This window comes from Pristis pectinata, chromosome 6 (genome assembly GCF_009764475.1).
Source record: "Pristis pectinata isolate sPriPec2 chromosome 6, sPriPec2.1.pri, whole genome shotgun sequence".
In the NCBI taxonomy this organism is placed as follows: Eukaryota; Metazoa; Chordata; class Chondrichthyes; order Rhinopristiformes; family Pristidae; genus Pristis; species Pristis pectinata.
Genome location: NC_067410.1, coordinates 77,256,111 through 77,277,593, shown reverse-complemented (window position 1 = coordinate 77,277,593; position 21,483 = coordinate 77,256,111). Strand labels below are relative to the sequence as shown.

The 21,483-nt window shown below is 36.8% G+C and overlaps 1 protein-coding gene across 3 annotated transcripts in view; it reads left to right on the top strand.

The window, feature by feature from the left end:
- ift80 (intraflagellar transport 80 homolog (Chlamydomonas)) overlaps positions 1–21,483 on the top strand; it is a 166,881-nt gene that overhangs the window by 5,490 nt on the left and 139,908 nt on the right. For all 3 annotated transcript variants that reach the window (XM_052017971.1, XM_052017969.1, XM_052017970.1), the window contains exon 3: positions 20,432–20,650. In XM_052017971.1, coding sequence (XP_051873931.1) covers positions 20,432–20,650 — 219 coding nt within the window. The remainder of the gene's footprint in view (positions 1–20,431; positions 20,651–21,483) is intronic.

The following is a 21,483-nucleotide window of genomic DNA, read 5'->3' as shown; positions in this document are numbered from 1 at the left end:
TAGAAACTTGTATTAAACCAAAGGATCTACAGCTTCCTGGATTAGCCATTCCAGCATTGGGGAAGGTTTAGCACAGATTAACATGCTTTGCAAAGGAAGCAAAAAATCATGACTGATGATCTATACATTATTGCTTGTGCTACAACTGGTTAAATGCATTAATAACTGCTGAACTTTTCAAATGTAGTGCATAATTATTTTGTCTATGAAACAACAAATGACTCTTTTTAACTAAAGCATGGTTCATTTTCTGCGCAAGTCTTTGGAACTTCTTGAGGATGTGAAAAGTTCTTTGTAAATATAGGATTTTCTTTTAAATGCCAAGAAATATGGGAAATTTAACCATAATATGGGAATTTTTAAAGCATTTTTAAAATCATTTTCCTCCGTTTTCTGAGGGATCTTTTGGAATAAGATCTAAGGAGTAAGATTTCTGAGAATGCAATTTCTTTCATGAAGCAGAATGATCAGATGCTGGAAACTGGAAATAAAACAAAAAAACTGGAAATATGCAAGTTGGGCAGCACCTGTCGTGACAAAAACAAACCTAAGAGTCAATGGTTTCAAGTCAATAATCTGCAACCAGGTCCATGCCTCTTTTATTTGTTCTTCTCTTGCTTTCTTTACAACTTTTTTTTGTCTAAACTTTTCCCAGGTTTGGGTGAAAGATCATCAGACTGAAACATCATCAACTGTGCTGCTTGACTTGAGTATATCCGGTATTTTCTGTTTATATTTCCATCTTGTAAGGACTGTAATTCATGAATTCAGTGAGAGGCTGTTTATGAACTATCCAAGTGGGGAAGCAAAGTGTGAAAGAATACTGCCCATCAAAGATAACAATCCTAGGCAATTTTCTCCTTTGCAATTGGGTATAGCACCAAAGTTAGTATCTCTTTTGCTGCTCAGATATGTGATTTTTTTTTAGAATAGTTTTTTTTAAAAAAATCCAATAAAATACATTAACTGCAACATATATTTGTTAAACTTACTGTAAACTTGTGGTATCTGTGTACATTTTCAATTTTATATCAACTATTCTAAAGTAGTTACAGAAGTATTTGTCATCTATTTGTTCTCTTCCTCTTTCTAGCAAAAGTGAAAATACTAACAGGCAACTACAACTTAAAAATTGCAAGTGGATAAATAATCTTGGAATATGAAGAGACATGGTTGAAATCAAGTATAGGCAGGACATTTGCATTTCTGATGTTATAATAAACAAAATTAGACTGGATTTTAGCTATTTGCTTTTGATTTTAAATTTTGGTTCCAACACAAGATAAATTCACTTGCAATTTAACAAAACTCTTTCCATTGTATAGTTTTCAGTGATTGTAATGTGTCAAAAAATAGCAGTTTCATTTCCCTACTATTATTAGAAATCTGAAAGAAGTCCTTACTATATGGTGTAATCTTCGCTGTGGAGCAATCTCTGATTCTCTCCGTTAATTTGGATTATTATTTGTGGCAAAATTTGTATCCCAAAATAGATAAAGATTCCATTCATATTTTAGTTGATGTTTCTGAAGCAACATTAATGAGTGAAGAGTGAATATTGTTTGGGTTGTCGACCAATGATATTAAATAAAATGGAAAGTCCATATAAAGTGATAGCAAAAGCTATATTTCCTTCTTCGTCTGTGGTTTTTTTTCTATTTTTCCACTGTTTTGCTGGTATTTCTTCAGCTGATTCCATCTTCCTTTTTTTTTACCTTTCCTTTAGAGTGATGTCACATTTTTGCATACATTTTTTTGAAGACCAGTCATTTAATGTCAGGCCTCTGTTACCATTTTCATTCGGCTGTTGATGAATGTCAACACATTCTTAGCACCTTGCCTGCCAATGGGAAGTGGTTAACCTCTGTTTAGTGCACCTGAACTGTTGACCAATGTCGTAGTAGCTAACTTTTCTGATGCAACCAGATAAATCTAGTTAAGAAGCATGATATATCAAAACAAATAAAATGCTGTAAATGAGGTGACTGTTCTAGTTTTATTTTCAATGACGCTAAAAGGTGAAGGGCAAGTAATACAGGCAATGTCATGGTTTTAACAACAAAAAAAACCTGTTTGTATTAATAAAGCATATTTTTAAGATGAAAAATTAATTCAAACTACATGGTAAAGACAGCCAAAATATGATGCTCAATTAAAATAAGAAATATTTGGAAAGGTGTTCAAAAGTCTACTCAAAGGTAAATTTTAAAGAGGTGGCAGAAGGAGAGTGGTTTCGAAGAGATAATCTTGGAGCATTGAGACCAAAGCATGATTAGTAATAATGGGAAAAGAATTGACTAAATACTGGTGTCGATGTCTGATGCTGGATGAGATTATGGAAGTATTGAGAGGTAATCTATAAATATGCTGATCAGAATTTTAAATTTGACTTTTGAGTGAATTATTGTAAGATGGGATATGATATGGGAAAAAATTGAGAGATAATACATAAGGAAAAGGTGATCAGGAAGTATGTTTAGTTTTTGAAATACTAATGATTGCAGGAGTTAAACAACAGATATAAAGTTGTTCAGTTTCCAGTCTAGAAACTGGAAAATAATGCAATGGATCTTTATTTCAATGTAGAAAGAAATATGCATTGCATGATTTATTGGGGCAAACACCCCAGGTTCAGAGAGGCAATAACAATAACGCTACTTTGAAAATGGAGACAAAAAGTTAACAAAGAGAAAGTGAAAGCCAATGTTGATTGAGGGATCATCTTCAACCATGCCCAAGGGGAAAATATTTTTTTTTAAAAGCATTTTCTTCACATTTGCTGGGAAAGGTGGTTATGTATTACACATCCCTAGTTTCACTTAACATGGTGGTGGCCTTAACCAAAGCAGTTTGTAAGTTAATAGTGTTCTTGTATTTTAAAAGTGACAGTAGAGGGAGGCCAATGTATGTCAAAGTCAGAATGGTATGTGACGGAGAGGATCTTAAAGATGATTCCATGCACCTTTTAGGTGGTGCATGTCATGAGTATTGGGAGAGGTTGAAAAATTCTTGCTGAGTTTCTGCAGTTCATCCTGTGGATAGGATAAAATGGAGCCACAATCGGGTGTGAATACTCAGCTTAGTGAAGGAGAACCTGATTAAAGAGACTGATTTGGTCAATAAGGTATTAATTTTCTTATGTTTCAAATCAGATAAATGGATTTTTCTCCTGACTGATATTCAAATGGTTTTGTGAGGCAAGAGGTGAGTATTCTTGCTGTAAAAAGAATATCCCACCTCAAGCTAAGCAGTGGTACTTCATGTATTTGTAAAAAAAAAATCTGGTCAATGGTGGCTTTCAGAATGTTGATGGTGGTGGACATGGAGGTAATGGCACTACTAAATGTCAAGGGCAGATATCTAGGTCATTGGTCTGCAAGTTACTTGTCACTTAACAGCTTGTGGGATGTTATTGGTCTTGCTGAATGGGAACTTTGATTGCTCTGATATCGGAGGACAATGGAAAAATGCTGAAAACATTCAGTGAGTCAGGCGGCATCTATGCAGAGAAGAATAGAGTTAATATTTCATCTTGATATTGACCGAGAATTATAATGTCATCGAGCTAACGAGTTAACATTTTCTCTCTGCACATGTTGTTTGACCAGCTGAAGACTTGCAATGTTTACAGTTTTTATTTCTGATCTCCAGCATTTGGGGTGATTTGCTTTGTAGCTCTATCAGAGAAATTGCAAGTGGAGCTGAGTTCGATCATCTGTGAATGACTCCACTTCTGACCTTAATGGAAGGAATACTTGAAAGTATTTAGAACCATCTCACTGCCTTGATGAACTCCTAATGAGTAAGGTTGAATGGCTTCCAGTGAGTAGTGCTCTTCCTTTGTGCCAGATGTGACTCCTGCCATTGAAGAGTTTTCTTCTTGATCTTGTCAGACCAGTTTTATTCAGGGTCTTCTGAATAACATTTGGTCAAATGCTGCCTGGATGGATATCCAGCTCATGTCACCTTTCACCTTGCCTTTGAAAATTCTGCTCTTAATTTTATGTGTGGACTATGTCAGTACTTAGATTGGATTTGTGTACTTGGTGAAACCAAAACAAACCATCTTTAGGTAAGTCATTGATATTGGAATTAACAATTCTGGTCATTCCCTGTTGCTACATAACCCACAACGCAGTTGCAGTCTGAGTATTTTGTGGTCAGTGGTAATGTTTACTGCTTACCTTAAACAATTTGCCCACAAAGATCCAGTGATATCTGTGATGTGGTCATCCTTCCTTCAAGTATTTGTACTATCAACATCAGTTCAAGCCATTGTTGCCATTGCTGCCAGTGATATAATTGAGCACTGGATCTGAAAGGTATTTTCTGTGGTGGAATGCTGAGCAACAGATCAAGCTGTACTGATAGAGAAAAACTGAGCCATTATCACAAATTGATGAGTTGCAGCAGAAACTGCTAGTTTTGATGCAGACAGAAAGTGAAGCAAGTCTGCAGCCTCTGGATTCAATATCAAATTTAACCACTTAAGATAACTTGCTTACTGTATCCCTGAACCAACCATCTCTTTAAGTCATTGATCTGTGATATTGGCTCTCTCTATTAGTACAGCCTGTTCTGCTGTTACCAAGGTTTGCTATTACCAATGCATAACACGGACAAAAAAAGTGCCATCATTCCTCCAAGTGCCCCCCATTAACCCATTTGACTTGGTTTCATCCGATCGCAGATATTCTCTTTAACCTATCCACAACCTTAAACATTTGATATCTCCACCACTAGCACAGGAGATACTGCTGGCTATACTTGAAGAAGTGCATGGAAACTCTTGCAACTTCTTTCAATCTAATGCCACAAAAATGGATCGTTGGTTATTGGTCTCATGGCCTTTGTTAGGACTTTGCAAATTGGTTAAAGCACAACAGTGACTGCAGTTCAAAAGTACTTCATTGTCTGTGAATTGCTTAGAGATACTTAGGATGGGTTAGAGTTATAACAAAAAATCTTTAATTTCTATTTCTCACTGCTAGATAGTACACATTTATTCAATATTGAGTAAAGGGTATCTTTAGTTGATGAGGGAGGCATAAAATCCACCAGATGGCGCCATATCTACACAGGTCCCTGGAGAGGTTTATAAAATGCAAAATTGCAGATTATTGACTTGCAATGATGGAATCTGGGATTAATTACAAATCCACTGTTTTTTGTAGGTACTCCTTTTTTTGAGGGGGGGGGTGTATTTATCCTTCAATCTTGTTATTTTACATTCTGAATGACATGTCTCTTTTGTGGTCCCCATTGCAAATTAGTTCACCTCTTCAGACATTTGTTGCTTCCAAATGTATTCTATGTGCCTGAAAGGGGATATATGCTATAAAGTTTGTCCATTTCTGAAGGAAATACAACATGCAGTTTCTCACAACTTTAAGAAGAAAGGGAGATAAAATAGCCTAAAGAATTGGAAACTCTTTGAATGAAGGTAATTTTACGGAGCAAATTTGCTGAGATGTAATTGTACACTCATCATAGGATAACAATAACATCTGGATTAACTTCAAGATAAAAATATATGCTGGAGAGAACAGATAGAATATAAAATCTGGTTTATGTGTAGCTGTCCAGAAGATATTAAATATGGGCGAATCAAAAATGTAGGTCAGTGACAAATGGGAATTGTTTGAGAAATTTGAGCTGATGAAAATCGGAAATGGGGCCAGCATTTCTGTGTAAGGCAGTTAGTATATATTTAGATTGGAAATGACATAGGAAAGAAACGTTTAGTTTTATCAGTTGGTACTTAAACAGTTTACCAAATTATCTAGTATTTACAATAGGAAAGCATGGAATCAAAAAAAATTGGACAACTGGAAAAGAACATATTTCATGAACAAAGTTCTAGCTTTAATACTCTCAATTGCTGAAGGAGGCACTGTTGACTTTAGTAATAAAAGAAAAAAGTTAAACCTGTATGTCAGAAGTCAATTTTTTTTTACGATGTATGCCTAGATTTGAATATGAAAGATAAGTAAGTACTGAATATTAAAGTACTTAGAAATGATATGTAGTCAGAAATGCTTTAACATACCGTAATATGAGTTTAGGTTTAGTATTCAACTGGCAATAAAAATTGAATCATCTCAACAAAATGTTTTCTCCCCCCCCCCCACCCCCCAGTTATGGGATACATAGGACATGGGCAAGGCCTGCACTTCTTGTTTGTCTTGAACTGCCCTTGAGAAAATGGCATTGATATATTTCTTGAAACATTGTAGTATGTTACGAAGGCATTCCTGGTGCTTAGATAAGGAGTCCCAGGATTTTGACGTACCAGTGAAGGAGGTATAGTAATATATTTCCAAGCCAGGTGGACATGTGACACAAAGGAGAAGTTGCATGTTGTGTCTTTGGCCTGCCTCTGCTTACCTCATTCTTCTTGGATGTAAAAGTCATGGGTTTGGGAACATTGGCAAGTTGCACCTTAGTATACACTGCAGTGCTGTCAGTGGTGGAAATATCAAATGTTTAAGGTTGTGGATGAGATTGAGTCAAACAAGTTATTTTGTCCTGAATGGTACTGAGCTGTCTGTAATGGAATGGCACTCATCCAGGGAAAGTGTGGATAACTATATAACACTCCTTTCTTGTGCATTGCAGATAATGGAAAGACATTGTAGATTAGGGATGAATTATTCACTGCAAAATACCCACTCGTTGATCTACAATGGTAAACATAATAGTAGATTCAGCTATGGTCCTAGAATGTTAAGGGGAGATGGTTAAGCTCTTATTATTGGAAATGGTCATTATTGGTATTGGTTTATCCAGCACTTCTGATATGCATGTTGTCTGCCTCTTGTCAACCTGGCACATAAGCTGCACCATTATCTGTGGAGTTGCACTGGAATCATCTGTATATAAAATGGAAGGGAGCAGCTTGGGTAAACACTACCGAGGGATGAAACTGGAGAATTAATAATAGGAAAAAGGAAATGGCCAAGAAGTTGAGCAAATATTTTCTTTCTGTCTTCATGATTGAAGATATTTTGAGTGTTGCACTGATGATGGAAATTTCAGGAACAAAAGGGAGTAACTTAAAGCAATCATTATCACTAGAGTAAAGGTACCAGGAAAATTAATGAGGTTGCCGTATTCTATGGACCTGATGGCCTGCTACCTATATTCTTAAAAAGTTCCCAAGATTTTAGATATGCCTCAGCAGATTGGAAACTTGCAAATGCAAATATATAAAGACCCTATTCAGGAATGAAGGGAGATGAAAAGCAGGAAACTGCTGTCCACTAAGCTCAATATCTGCCATTCAGAAAATGTTGGAATCCATTATTAAGGAAGTAATGGCAGGACATTTAGGAATATGATCAAGCTGAATCAGTTAGTTTTATGAAAGGGAAGCTGTGTTTAACAAATTTAAGTTTTTCTGAGGATGTAAAGTGCATGGTGGAGAAAGAACCAGCAGGTGTAGTGGATTTGGGTTTCCAAAATGAATTTGATAAGGTGGCACAAAACATTATTCCACAGGTAAGAGTTTAAAACGTTTTGGAGTAATATAGTATGAATGGATAATGGTCCTACTAACAGTAAAAACAGTAGGGATAAAGGGTTCATTTTCACGTTGGCCCAATTATAGCTAGTAGTCAGAACCACAAGGTTCTGTTCTGAGCCTGCAACTATTTACAATCTGTGTTAATGATTTGGATGAAGGGACTGAATTATGTTTTGTGGCCACATTGGTGACAATACAAAGATAGGTGAGGAAATAAGTTGTGAGGGCACAAAGTTCAAAGGGATATTGGGATTTTGTTCCATTTCGCAAAGGGGAAGTTGTATAATAGTAGGGAAGTGTTATACATTTGCATCTCCAAGTTTCAAGCCACACTGCTTTCTATAGTCTCTTGTAGCACCTAGTTAATTATGGAATCTTAGAATCATTATGGCACAAAACAGGTCATATGAACCATGGGTCTCCCAGCACCTAGGTGAGCAATCCTGTCACCCCAATTATGCTGCTCATTTTTCCATTGCCTTGCAAATTATTCTGTTGAATGCCTATCCAGTTATCCTTTAAAGGTCCTGACTACTTTTGTTTCCACCAACATAAGAGGGTTTTGGGTTCCAGATCATAACTACCATTTTTGCTCTCCTCTTCCCCTTATATCTTTTGCCCAAATCTTAAAATCTCTGCTTTCTGGTCATTGAATCATTTGCTGATGGGAATAGCTTCCCTCTGTTTTCCTTATCCAAACCAGTTGTGACCTTGTACACCTCCATCAAATGTTTCCCAACCTTCTTTACCCCAAAGAGAATAATCCCAGATTCTCCAGTCTACCTTTAAAGTTGAAATCCTTTATTACTGGAACTAAATGCAGTATTGCAGTTTGGACTGATCAGTGTTTGATAATGTTTCAACTTTCTGCTTCTGTAATTCAGGCCTTTATTTATGACTTCCAGGATCTAATATTATCCCCTCAACATGCCTTGCCACTTTCAAAGATATATGCAAATGTACACCTAGGTCTCTCTGTTCCAGCATACTTCAAAAGTATGAGATTCCTCCTTGTTTTTACTAGTGTGTACCATTTTATGCTTCTCAGTGTTAAATTTCATTGCAACTTGTCTGGTGATCATGGCACCCTATCCATGTCATCTTGCTATTGTTCTGTCTATCACTCTTTCAAATTTCAGCTTGTATACAGATTTGGAAATTTTTACTCTGTTAACCCATGTTTACTTCAGTATATGTCAAAAATTATGTTCTGTGCAATATTTCTGCACATACTGGAATCTAGAGCAACACACACAATGCTGGAGGAACTCAGCGGGTCAGACAGCATCTATGGAGAGAAATAAACAGTCGATGTTTTGGGTCAAGACCCTTCATAACTATCCCACACTGCCTGTTTCTATCTCCTGCCAAAGATCCACAAAGCCAACTGCCCCAGTAGGTCCATTGTTTCTGCCTGCTCCTGCCCCACTGAGCTCTTGTCCTCCTATCTTGACTCCATTTTATCCCCCTTGGTCCAGTCCCTTCCCACCTATGTCCATGACACTTTGCATGCCATCCATCACTTCAACAACTTTCAGTTCCCTGGCCCTGACTGCCTCATTTTCACTATGGATGTTGAGTCCCTGTACACTTCCATCCTGCCATCAGGAAGGCCTTAAGGCTCTCTGCACCTTTCTCAACAACAGACCCAACCAGTTCCCCTCCACCGCCACCCTCCTCCATCTGGCTGAACTGGTACTCACCCTTAACAACTTCTCTTTTGGCTCCTCCCACTTTAGGATGAAGGATCTCAACCCAAAACGTTGACAGTTTATTTCTCTCCGTGGATGCTGCCTGACCTGCTGAGTTCCTTCAGCATTTTATGAGTGACAGTAATGCCACTGAAAATCAAGGAAAGTTTCTTAGATTGTCTCTTGATGAAAATGGTCATTGTCTGGCATTGTAGCATGAATATTGTCTGGCATTTAATCAGTTTATGCCTGATTGTTGTCTGGGGGGGGGGGGGGGGGGGGGTGGGGTGGGGTGGGTCTTTGCTTCCCTTTAGGGTGAGCTACCTCATCTTAATAATTGTGAATGGAACTGAGCAGTCCATAATCATTAGCAAACAACTCCATTTGTGATGGGGGGGTGGGGGGGAGGGAAAAGGCCATTGATCAAGTTGCTGAAGATGGTTGTACCAGGACAATGCGCTGAGGATCTCCTTAAAGCCATGTTGTGGGGTTATTATTAATTGGCATGCAACAACCACAACTATTTTCCCTTTTCAGTATTACTCCAAGTGGTGGAGAATTTTGCCCTTGATTCACAGAGTTGTAGCGCACAGAAACAGGCTCTTCGGCTCAACTGCTCCATGCTGACCATTGACCGGTTTTACTTGAGTTCCCTGATGTCATAAGCACAAATGGTGCCTTGCCTCTGAATTTCATTTCAGCCTGTTGCGATGCAGAGGTTACACAACTTTGTTTTGCACACTTGAGTTACAGAGAAGAATATTACCTGGAGTTTCTTTTCTTAATTTCTGCCCACATACTTTATTCATTAACTCATCGCTGAATGCATGATAGGCAAAGAGATTTCATCTCTGCTCACATACTTCCAACTCTTGCTATTGAATCACATGAAGAAGGCCCTGGAATGACATAACAACTTTGAAATCATGCCCAAATCATGTCACTGCCTTCCAGTGATGAAGAATAAAGAGAAAGTTGGAAAAGTAGGAAATATTATGCCAAAAGGAGAGAAAAGGTGGAATGGGAATTACTTACTCGCCAAATAGCGATTGGTATTGGCACAATTGAAATCAGGGACAAAGCTAATTCTATTTGGCCCCAACCTCTGGTGTATCCCCTAAATTTTCTATTTCTCACTTAACCTGTATTGTGGCTTTTCTGAGTAAAATTGTAATAAAAGATGTGGAAGTATCTTGCAAGCCTCTGACCAATTGTCCAAACTCTCAAAAAATCCTAACAGCCAATGGACAGGAGGAACTTTCATCTATCTTGTTTGGTCTTGTATATGGATGAAGTGCTAATGAATTAACTTATAAATTTTCTTTGCTGCTTATATTTATTGCATTAACCCTAAATCCTCTCTCTAATAAGGAGAAGACTTTCCTCTGAATGCTAACCATGGTGAAATTTTAAATGTATTCTTTATAAAAAATGTGCATAATTTTCTAGACTAAGCATACACAAGAATATACTTGAAAATCAAAAATCAAACTACAGATATTGGAACTCTAAAAATAAAAACAGAAAATGCTGGGAATTCTGATGAAGGGTCTTCAACCTGTAATGTGGCCTGACTTGCCGCGTTTTCACAGCATTTTCTGTTTTTATACAAGAACGTCTTTACTCTGCTCCCCCTCCAATTTCTCTGTCACTTTTGTGAAGAAATTAGCTAGAATCAACCATTTTTGCTGGGAGTGTTTCCTTGTGCTGCAAAAATGATTTGTACTTCATAATCTTAAGATACAAATTTTACATTTGTATGCTACCAATTATGCATGTTTTCCATTTGACTACACTTATTGATGTCTCTCATCAAGTTCACAAAATGCACCAATTTTTCTCCAACCATAAAATCTTTGACTTGCCATGGCAAAATTTTATGTCCTAAAATCATTTCTTGTTACTTTGGATATTTCCAGCATTTTTGTGGATAGGAATCTCAAAACTGTCCATAATTAGTTCAAAGTTGACCACACAAGTAATCTATCAAAAGTTGAAATAACTAATTATGACTTCTAATCAAATGCACTTGACATGCACTCTGATATTATATTGTGTTTTTAATAGCTTCACGCTGTTTGGAAGCAGAAACTACTGATGCGTCAAAACCAAATTTTTGTCCTTTTTGCTCAATTATCGATTGGTGTTATACACAGATGTTTCCTTCCACACATACAATTTTATTTGCATTTCTCTATTAAACAGGCCTGTTCATACTTATCTGGTACATATTTAAAAAATTGTGATCCGTTTCACTTACGTATATCTTTAATGATAAGAGTTGCAGAACAGACCTTGTGAAATTGTGTTGGTTGCTACCTCTTGGGGCGTGGGGTGTTATTTTGTTTCACTCCTTGTACTTTTTATTTCCAAACTACTTTTCAGTCCAGCCAGCTACATAATAATTAATTCCACAAAACTGAATAATTTGTAAATAAGTCACAAGCTGAACTTTCTCAAGTACCTCAAGAAAAATCCAAGTATCTGTATCACCTTGCTCTCATTTCATCTGTCAGTGTGTGCTGTTATTTCTCAAACCATATGGTCTTTCCCTTAATCTGCCAAAGTGGCAATGAGATTGTTTCAAAATAATAATGATGAAACTTAATTCTGATAAGTGGTGGAGTATTTTCCTCATTATGAAACTTCACTGTCTTAAAGAATACCTTGCTCTCTTTTATCAGTAAACATTGTCTTCAACTGCTTCATCATTCATTGACCTTCATTCCACCATAAGGTTAGAAATGGCATCGCTCACTGATGATTGTAGAATGTTCAGTTCATTCACAGCTCCTCAGCAAATGAAGCAGCCAATGTCTGCATGCAGCAAAACCCAATCATCATTCAAGCATAGTCTGATAAGTCGCTGGTAACATTTGTGCTACAGAAGTTGCAGATAATAACATCTCCAACAAGAGGAAATCTAATTTGACAGTAATCCACCATGACACTTGATGCTATTTCTATTGCCCAATCCATTAATATCCCGGTCAATTGAATTTCTGGTCTGTCCAGAATTATACCGGCCACACAAATACCATGGCTACATGAAAAGGTCAAAGGCTGGGCATCTTGCAGAGAGTAACCTGCAAATAAGGTACATGATGGAATACACTCCATTTGTCTGGATGAGTGCTGTGCCAACAACGTTCAAGAAATTCAACGTATTCCAGGACAAAGCAGCCTGCTTGACCTGCATCCCATCCATTACCCTAAACATTCATTCCTTTCATCATCATTGCACAGTGGCTGCAGTATGTACCATGTACAAAATGCACTGCAGTTACTTGCCCAGGCTGACTACACCTGAATCTGTAATGCCTACCACAAAGGGCAGCAGGTGTGTGGCAACACCACCACCTGCAGGTTTCCCTCCAAATCACACGCCATCCTCACCTGGAAATCTGTCACCAGTCCTTTGTTACTGCGTCTAAATCCTAGAACTCTCTGCCCAACAGCACTATAGGAGTACCTTCACTAGAAGGACTCTATAGTGGCTGAAGAAGGTGGCTTACCATCACCACCTTAAGGGCCATTAGAGATGGGCAACAAATGTTCACCTTGCTGGTAACATCTGGTTCCCAAAGACTAATATTTAAAAAGATAAGCTCCAAAAAAAGGTAAACTAACATATAATAAATTAAGAGGAGTGCAGGAACAGAGGGACCCAGTGCATAACAATAAAGTAGAAAATATGGCATAAGGGATATTTTCCTTTATTAATCAAGGCATTGAATGTAAGAGCAGGGAGGTTATGAACTAGAACTGCTAGAACTGTTTTAGGTGCTGGTTATCCACTGTATGCAGTTGGGGTCACCATGTTACAGGAAAAATCTGGTTGTGCTGGAGAGCAAGGCAAGAGTTTTGAGGGCCATGATGGCAGGAAAATTTTGGCCATGTTGAAAAGCTTGGGTTTATTACTTTGAAATAGAGGCTGAAGGGAGATGTATAAAATTATGAGGTGACTAGATAGATAAACATGAAAGACCCATTTCCATTAGCAGAGGTTAAAAATCAAGGGATGTAGAATTAAAGTAATTGGTGGAAGGATTGGAGGAATGATAGGAATTTTTTTTAACCTAGAGAGTGGAAAGGTACTGGAATTAACTGTTTGAAAGAGCGGTATAACTAGGCACTGGAATTGCATTTAAAAAGTGCATTGGATGTGTACTCAGAGCTGTGAGCTGGAGGTCCATGGATTCGGCACTGGAAGTTTAGATTAGGTGTGGTTGCACTTCTTTGATCAGCACTATAATGATCATCCTTTTTGTGATGTTATTTTTCTTATGATTCTGTGATTCTATTTCAGAATCTGTGCTTCTCTAGGGTAAAACAAATTAGTTCTGTAAACTTAACAATGTTTGTTTTAAAGTTCTTTTAATTTAATTGCCCTGCTATGAACAGTTTTTGAGGATTCCATATTGTTATTCTAATTTTGAACTTTTCCTACTTGAAATACTAATTACTGTGTGCTTTTGCAAACTCCTTCAGGCAAAATGCCTGATAATGGCAGTGAACTGGAAGATGGCTAATGTCATACCTTTAAGAAGAAAGAAAAGAAAGCCTAACATCAATAAATAATAGACACAAGTGACTGCAGATGCTGGAATCTGGAACAACAAACAATCTGCTGGAGGAACTCAGTGGGTCAAACAGTACCTGTTGTTGGGTGGGGGCGATGAATTGGCGGTGTTTTTGGTCAAAACTCTGCATCTGGCCTGAAGGGAGGGGGGGAGATGGCCAGTATAAAGAGGAGAGGGGAAAGATCGTGGTTGAAGAGCTGGAAGCAGTATAAACTACAGAGGCAGAGCAGTGAGAAGTTCTCGCAGAACTCCTGTTAGAGTAAATAATAGATTCCCAACTAAATGAGAAAATGGAAAAATACACGAAGATGTATCAATGAATAATCAACATATATTTCAAGATTCTTAATTGACCATCTTTGAATTCTTTGAAGAGGTAAGAGAGAAAGTAGATGAGGGTCTCGCAAGTGTTGTAAAATATTTGAATTTCTAGAAATTTCAGGAATTTAGAGAGTGCATAAGAGATGAAGGAATTGGGTTAGAGAAAGTGGAGTCAAACATAAAGTAGGATAATGTGGCTCACTATATTTCAACCAGCTAATGAAGTGGAGGAACAAAGATTATCTCTTCGAAGTTGCAGAAGGTAGGAAATGGTATCCCACTGGATCATTGCTGAAACCACTAAGTCATAATTTCTATTATTGATGTACACTTTGGACTCAAAACATACAATTCAAAATTTATAGATGTATCCAAATTGCAAGAAAGGAGGTGATGGTCATTGAGAAGGACTACAGCTATTAGTAAACTTGGGTGTATGAGTATATAATTGGAAAATACATTTCAGTATGTTCTTCTCATTACTACCATTGTGGAGGAGGTACAGGAGCCTGAAGACTTGCACTCAATGATTCAGGAACAGCTTCTTCAGCTCCACCATCAGATTTCTGAACGGTCCATGAACCCATTAACACCACTTCATTATTCCTTTTTGCGCTATTTATTTTTTTAACTTTATAGTAATTTTATGTCTTTGCACTGTACTGCTGCCACAAAACAACAAATTTCATGCCATACGAGTCAGTGATAATAATTCTCATTCTGAATTGTAGTGCATTTTGATTTTAAAAGCACAGACTACATAGTACTTGGAAAGTAAGAATCTATTGGTATTGGTTTATTATTGTCACTTGTACCGAGGTACAGTGAAAAGCTTGTCTTATAAACCGATTGTAGAGATCAATTCATTACACAGTGCAGTTACATTGAGTTAGTACAGAGTGCATTGATGTAGTACAGGTAAAAACAATAACAGTACAGAGTAAAGTGTCACAGCTACAGAGAAAGTGTGGTGCAATAAGGTGCAAGGTCACAACAAGGTAGATCGTGAGGTCATAGTCCATCTCATTGTATATTGTTCAATAGTCTTATCATAGTGGGGTAGAAGCTGTCGTTAAGTCTGGTGGTACGTGCCTTCAGGCTCCTGTGTCTTCTACCCGATGGAAGAGGAGAGAAGAGAGAATGTCCCGGGTGGGTGGGGTCTTTGATTATGCTGGCTGCTTCACCAAGGCAACAAGAGGTAAAGACAGAGTCCAAGGAGGGGAGGCTGGTGTCCATGATGCACTAGGCTTAATCTGACTGGGATAATGGAGTGAGGGGATATAGCAATACAAATAAACAAGTAATGATACTGTTTTGTAAAATCGTAGTAAAGCTATCTAAATGCTAGAGTTTATTTCTATAGGAATAGAATCAAAAAGTAGAGAAGTTTAAATCCTTAGATTACATTCCAAGTTCTGGTTGACCAGTTATATATAAAAAAAAGATGTAAAGAGATTACCAAGTATTTAAAAAAAAATAGATTTTTAAAGTTGATGCGAGAAATGTGAGGTAACCCAAGTCTCTCCTCCTAACAATGAAAAGCTCAAAAGTGACCTAAAAGAAGGTCTTAACAACATTATTAGGTTTTGATTTGGTTCTGTTTTTGATTTACTAGCACAAATTCCCAAAAATAATATTACGTTTACTTTTCAATGGCTTAATTTGGAGAGGACTGATTTTTGTTTTGGTCTTCAGGTTATCAGTGAATAATTTGCATGTGCAGCAAAGTAGATCTGAGTTGAAGAATAACCAGGATAAATATCAGTTAATGGTATGAAAAGTGGGCAATTATACTGAAGTTCACTATGCTTGGGTTCTGTTCTGGATGATATAGTAAGGATTAACTTCCTGGGGGAGGAATGATCAGAGAAATTAATAACTAGGCTGATGTGTTGTCTGTGTACAGGTATTTGATGAGTGGGTTAAATAGAAGGAGTCACATATATATGTGGTTGCAATAAGTCCAGAGTAGAGTGAGAAATAAAATACAAGGCAAAAAAAATTGTATAGCATTTAAAGGTCCGAAAAAAGTAGTAGTATTTCACTTTCGATTAAGTTATGATTTCAGTAAATTTGGATCAAATGTGTGTAGCTTTCTTAATCCTTGTTTAAAATTGCCAAATTTTAGTTGATTTTTTTCAAATGCTATTTGTGTTGAATTAAGTGGTACTAACAGTTTGCCAGCTTCTTGACAACCAAACCATATATTTTGTTATATAGTGATACACAATTTTTAGTGGGGGTTGGAGGGAGATTGTTTTAACATGTTTTATGTGGAGTTTCATTGAACTGCTACTTTTGGATTTAAACATGCAAAAGTATGGCATAAAGAAATATACAATTACTTAGCAGTGTCATTCTGCTCTGGAAGATTTCCAAAAGCTGCTAGAAACCCTGGAGCATCTACATGAACAATAAATCATTACTTAAAATTTTAGACATTATAATTGTATAATATCATAGATACCAAAGAAGGAGTTAATGGCTATAATCTGATCTGAGGATTTGGATGGCATTGTAAAGCACTCATTCTGTAGTTAATGATGCCATCTGATCACCTCACTTAAATTACAGCTATGTAATGCATCCTTTGTGAATCCAATATTAAACTGTCATATTGCTATTATTTCATTATCCGAACGCACAGTCTGGGTTGAGTTAGCTCAATATTGGCAAACTTTTTTAGTTATCTGCTGGAGTTTAACAAATCTTGATTGTATCATATTTTAAAAAAGGGTGGCAAATCTAATTTGGACATTACTTGTCACTGGTACAAAAGTAAAATAATGGAATAATTTAAAAGGAATAAATTTATGGATTATCTGTATAACAGTTGGTAAATAGCAGCAATCATGCCTTTGGCAAGGTAAACCTTGTGTGATCAAAGTCTCATTAATTTCAAAGATTTGATTCCTAAATGCGATGTTGTTAACTAGATTTCCAAAGCCTTCAATATTTTTCAAAGTTCTGGTAGTAACTCCAGCATAAACTTGAAGTGGTGTTATTTTATGGTAATATTTGGAAATAACTAACTGGTTTAAGGAAAGGAAGAAAAGATGTTAAAATGTAATTTGGTTTATTATTGTCACGTGTACTGAGGTAAAGTGAAAAACTTTGTTTTGCATGCCATCTATATAGATCATTTCATCACATCAGTTCATTGAGGTAGTACAAGGGAAAAGTAATAACAGAATGAGTACAAGGGAAAAAGTAAAGTTGTTGGAAATAAAATCAGAAACTGACATAAATTGAACAGTTCTAATTAATGAACTCCACTCAACCATGTAGGAGTGAGGCAGTGCTCCAGTGATAACATGACAGCCTCCTTCAAAAGGTGTGAGTTTCAAAACAGATGAAAGTAGCTCTGAGGTATGAGTTGAATTCCAGTGGAATACTTGTGTATTGTGGACTCCGTCAACCTACTGTATATGTGGGGGTCAACCACGCCAATCTAACACAACTCCGTCGAAGTGTTTAAATACCCTGCCAGTAACAGCGTACTGCTTTTCAAACAGGACACATGGTCTGTCCAGTGCTCACATCTTTACTGTAAAATCCATGTTCACCATTGTTCACTCAAGCCCCAGAGCAAATTTCTCAATAAGATTACCTCGTTGTTTCCTGCCCAAGTGACTTTTCCTCCATGATGATTTTAACATCTGCTTCAATGTGCTTTGCCAAATCTCCACTATGTTCAGCTAATAATTAGGGACCACCCTGGAAAATTAAAGATTTATCATTTTGCTCTCAGTGATGAGTGTTAAATCGTGATGTAATTCACCGGCCAAAGAACTGCCTGTACAGAATCAAGTTCGTGCAGAGCAGTGAATGTGCTGGATGACTATTGTAATTGAATGTGATAAATAAACATTAACCACAGATTTGAAAATTGGTAACACTGGTAAAATTCTTAAATGATTATAAATGTCACAAATTTAACAGAGCAGACAGCTAAGTGCCCATTTTATATGTTTCTTCCCTCCTTTTTTTGTTTTGCCTCTCTTCATGCCAGTGTCTCTGTCCTTTTCCCTTCTCTCCTGAAGTCTTGTACTACTAGATTGTAAGTTCCTTAGAGAGAGCTGATCTAATTTTCTTTTGCGTTGCATTCATGATGTGTTTGTTAACATAAAGAATATTAATTGATTTTAATGACCTTGCAGCACTAAGAGGGAGTAATTGTAATCATGACTGGCCATGGCATTTTGTGTGGCATTCAAGCTTGAGGCAGATGATGCAAACATGCCAGCTCAGCCATGGAGATATTTATTTTTAACATGGGAACTGCATGTATTGGTAATGAAATGCAAACTGTATCACCGCAGCATCCTTGGGCACACTACACTCTTTATGCTGAATACAAAATTCTTTTAAAATTCTATCTTAGTTGCTGTCAAATATTATCTTGAACGGGAATGGTCAAGTATAGCAGGATCCTAAATTATCAAAGAGCACATTATGCCCAATCTGGTTTTCTGAGGCAGAATTATTGGCAATCACCCAAGTGTAATCTGCCAATCTTTTCAACTGTAACCTACTGAAGTTTCTGTGAAACAATTTCTGAAACCTTGAAAGGATCTGGAAATTTTTTGTTTTGCTTTCATATAGTGCAAAAAGACTTGTATGATTTCAACATCTATTTAAATGTTTGCATGCTTAATTTATCCTAGAACATGAAGAGAAATTGAAGGAATAATCCAAAATGTCTGCAGTCTCCTTGCTTCAATTGCCAGTTCTGCCCAAAAGTGCATGCTGGCTGACATATTTCATGTTTTTCTTGAATTTACCAGAAGAAAAACATGAAACAGTTGCATGAATGCAGGAGGGTGGAGCAGTTTTATTTGCTTTTTACTTGGTATCTTACCAAAGATGCAGCTGAGATGGAGAGCTACTTATGAGAAAATGCCCATGAATATAGGGTTCTCATTAGAAAATCTTTCAGTAATGGGTTTACTGCAGATGTCCTAATTAATTTAGTTGTTGTGCTTGGTTTTAAATTGGAAAAAAATGTAAGTGAAGCACTAAGGACTATTATCTAGGGTATGAGAATAGCATGCAATAGCAGTACATGGGTAGTAGTGAGTTGAAATCAAATATTGGGTTTTTAAAAATATATAGATGGTAGGAGGCAGAAAGATTAGGATGAGGAGTTTTGCACTTTGGAGGCTCTGTAGAAAATAATGGTAATTCTAATAACAGTACAGGGATAATATAGTAGACTATAAGAAACAGGATAAATTTAAAGAGGCTTTAACAGGTAATCATTTTTATCAATAATATAAAGACTAAGGTTGTGATGGAGAGGGGAAAATTGCGATTATTTACACTAAAGAAAATATTTGGAGGTTTTGTTCTGGGTGTTTACAGATTTTCTGGATCATTGAAAATTTTTTTTCCTGCTATATATAATTTCAAGCACAGAGCTTTGGTGTTGTGTTTTGGCATTTAAGGACAAATTGTTGGAATCTTTTAACTTGAGATAGACCAATTGCAATTTAAAGAAAAAAATAAATAATTCATTATTCTATGTGATTTGAACTTTGGTTGTGTGAATCATTCTGCCTTGGGCAGTCTTTCTGAGTTCCCCAACAGTTCAGCAGATGTTATACAATGAATGGCTAAGCCATGCAAGCCAGGAATTTTACCATAGTTAATTCATAATCAGTGCTGAGTTAATCTAGCAAATGTTATAATGGATTGATTAAAATGTCCAAGAGCACTCATAAATGAAGGAGCATAAAGCTTTTTGTTGAGCTGTTGCATGACTTGTGTGAATGTCTACAAAGGATATGATTAAGCTGAGCTGTGATGCCCTTTCCCTCGCCTGTCTGTGATTGAAGTTGAATAAGTGTGTAGTGAAGGGTGATTTAAAAGCTAAAACTTTATTCAACAAGGAGGGAGATGGAGAAAGCTAGCAAACTAAGGAAAGGAAAAGGAAAACAGTATTTCTAACAATTAATTCCAGCATCTGTCTTGCTGCATTTTTAGATGATTTTATGACCCAAGCAGTGGGCCTGTGGACTGGCAGTCTGTTCCAAGGTCCATGCCAATGACATATTTGAACTTGCCACCAGGCGGTGCATGAGAGCAATCCTGGGAGTCAATTGATTTCAGTCAGTGTGGCCATCACTTAAGTAAAATCCCAGACACAATCTTTTTGTGTGGGGTACTATAGATGTGAACTTCTATGTTTTGACATTTAAAAGAAAATTGGATCACTGATGAGCTGTATCACCATGCTTCATGACAAAATTTGCTCTTGTAATTGAGGTCAATATCTATTCTTTATATTTTCTTTAATTTCACCTTACATAAAGAATTGGTCAGTTGTGTTGGATGGACAACAGCAGATGAGTTATTTTCATCCAGTGATGATCACCAAATCCTGAAGTGGAATCTGTTAACAAATGAAACGGTTCAAGTAGTAAGACTTGCTGAAGAAATCCATCCAATAGATCTGCATTGGTTCCCCAAGACTACAGGAGGCAAGAAGCAGATACAAGCAGAAGTATTTGTGCTCACCAGTACTGATGGTAAGACTTGAGTCAAATTCTAAGTTTAATTTTTTTTTCCTCTGTGAACTATCCTTTTTTCCATTATGGACAAACAACAATAGGGAAACTTACAATACAGTTCTTTATTTTTTGTTATGCAGCAATATTTTTCCTTCGTAGCTACAAGGTATGAGATGATTTCAATTCTGAGTATCCAATACTCGCAAGAAATAAAGTCCTACATAGAGCACAAAATGGTTAGATGCAGATTACAACCTGCGTTATTCTTTGCAAACTATATATAGCTCTGCTCTAGCTTAAGGATAGCAGCCTCTATTAAACCAGTTGAACGTTTTTCTATTTCCTATGCAGCAACTCTGGTTTCTGCAGTTAAAATTGATGCTAGTATTTTACTGAATAACCGTTAGCAACTGGTTGAGACTACTTAAACTTTGATTGTAAAATGTTCTTGCGACCAGGAAATTTTATAATTCTGTCAGGCTGAGCTTGCTACAATACCACACAAGTTTCCAATCTACTGTCCTCAGTTTACTTGGGGTGTGCCTTGGAAATTACATTTTTACAAATTAGCTGTTGGAAATTGTGACTGAAATATGTTTTTATTTAATAATTTACAACAAAGTAATTCTGGTAGACTTCTAACTAAATTAAACTTCATTGCATTTCATGTAGTTGCATTTACTGTCAAAATTATAGAGTTTGGTAAATTGAAAATGATGTCATGTACTGACAATCCACTGTCGATGGCATGAAACATCAAAAGATGAAGCAAATGGATTATGCATTCTTATTTTCTGAGCCTGGGCGGTAGGAATTATTGACCAATGAGTGCCACAGATACTTTTTTGTTA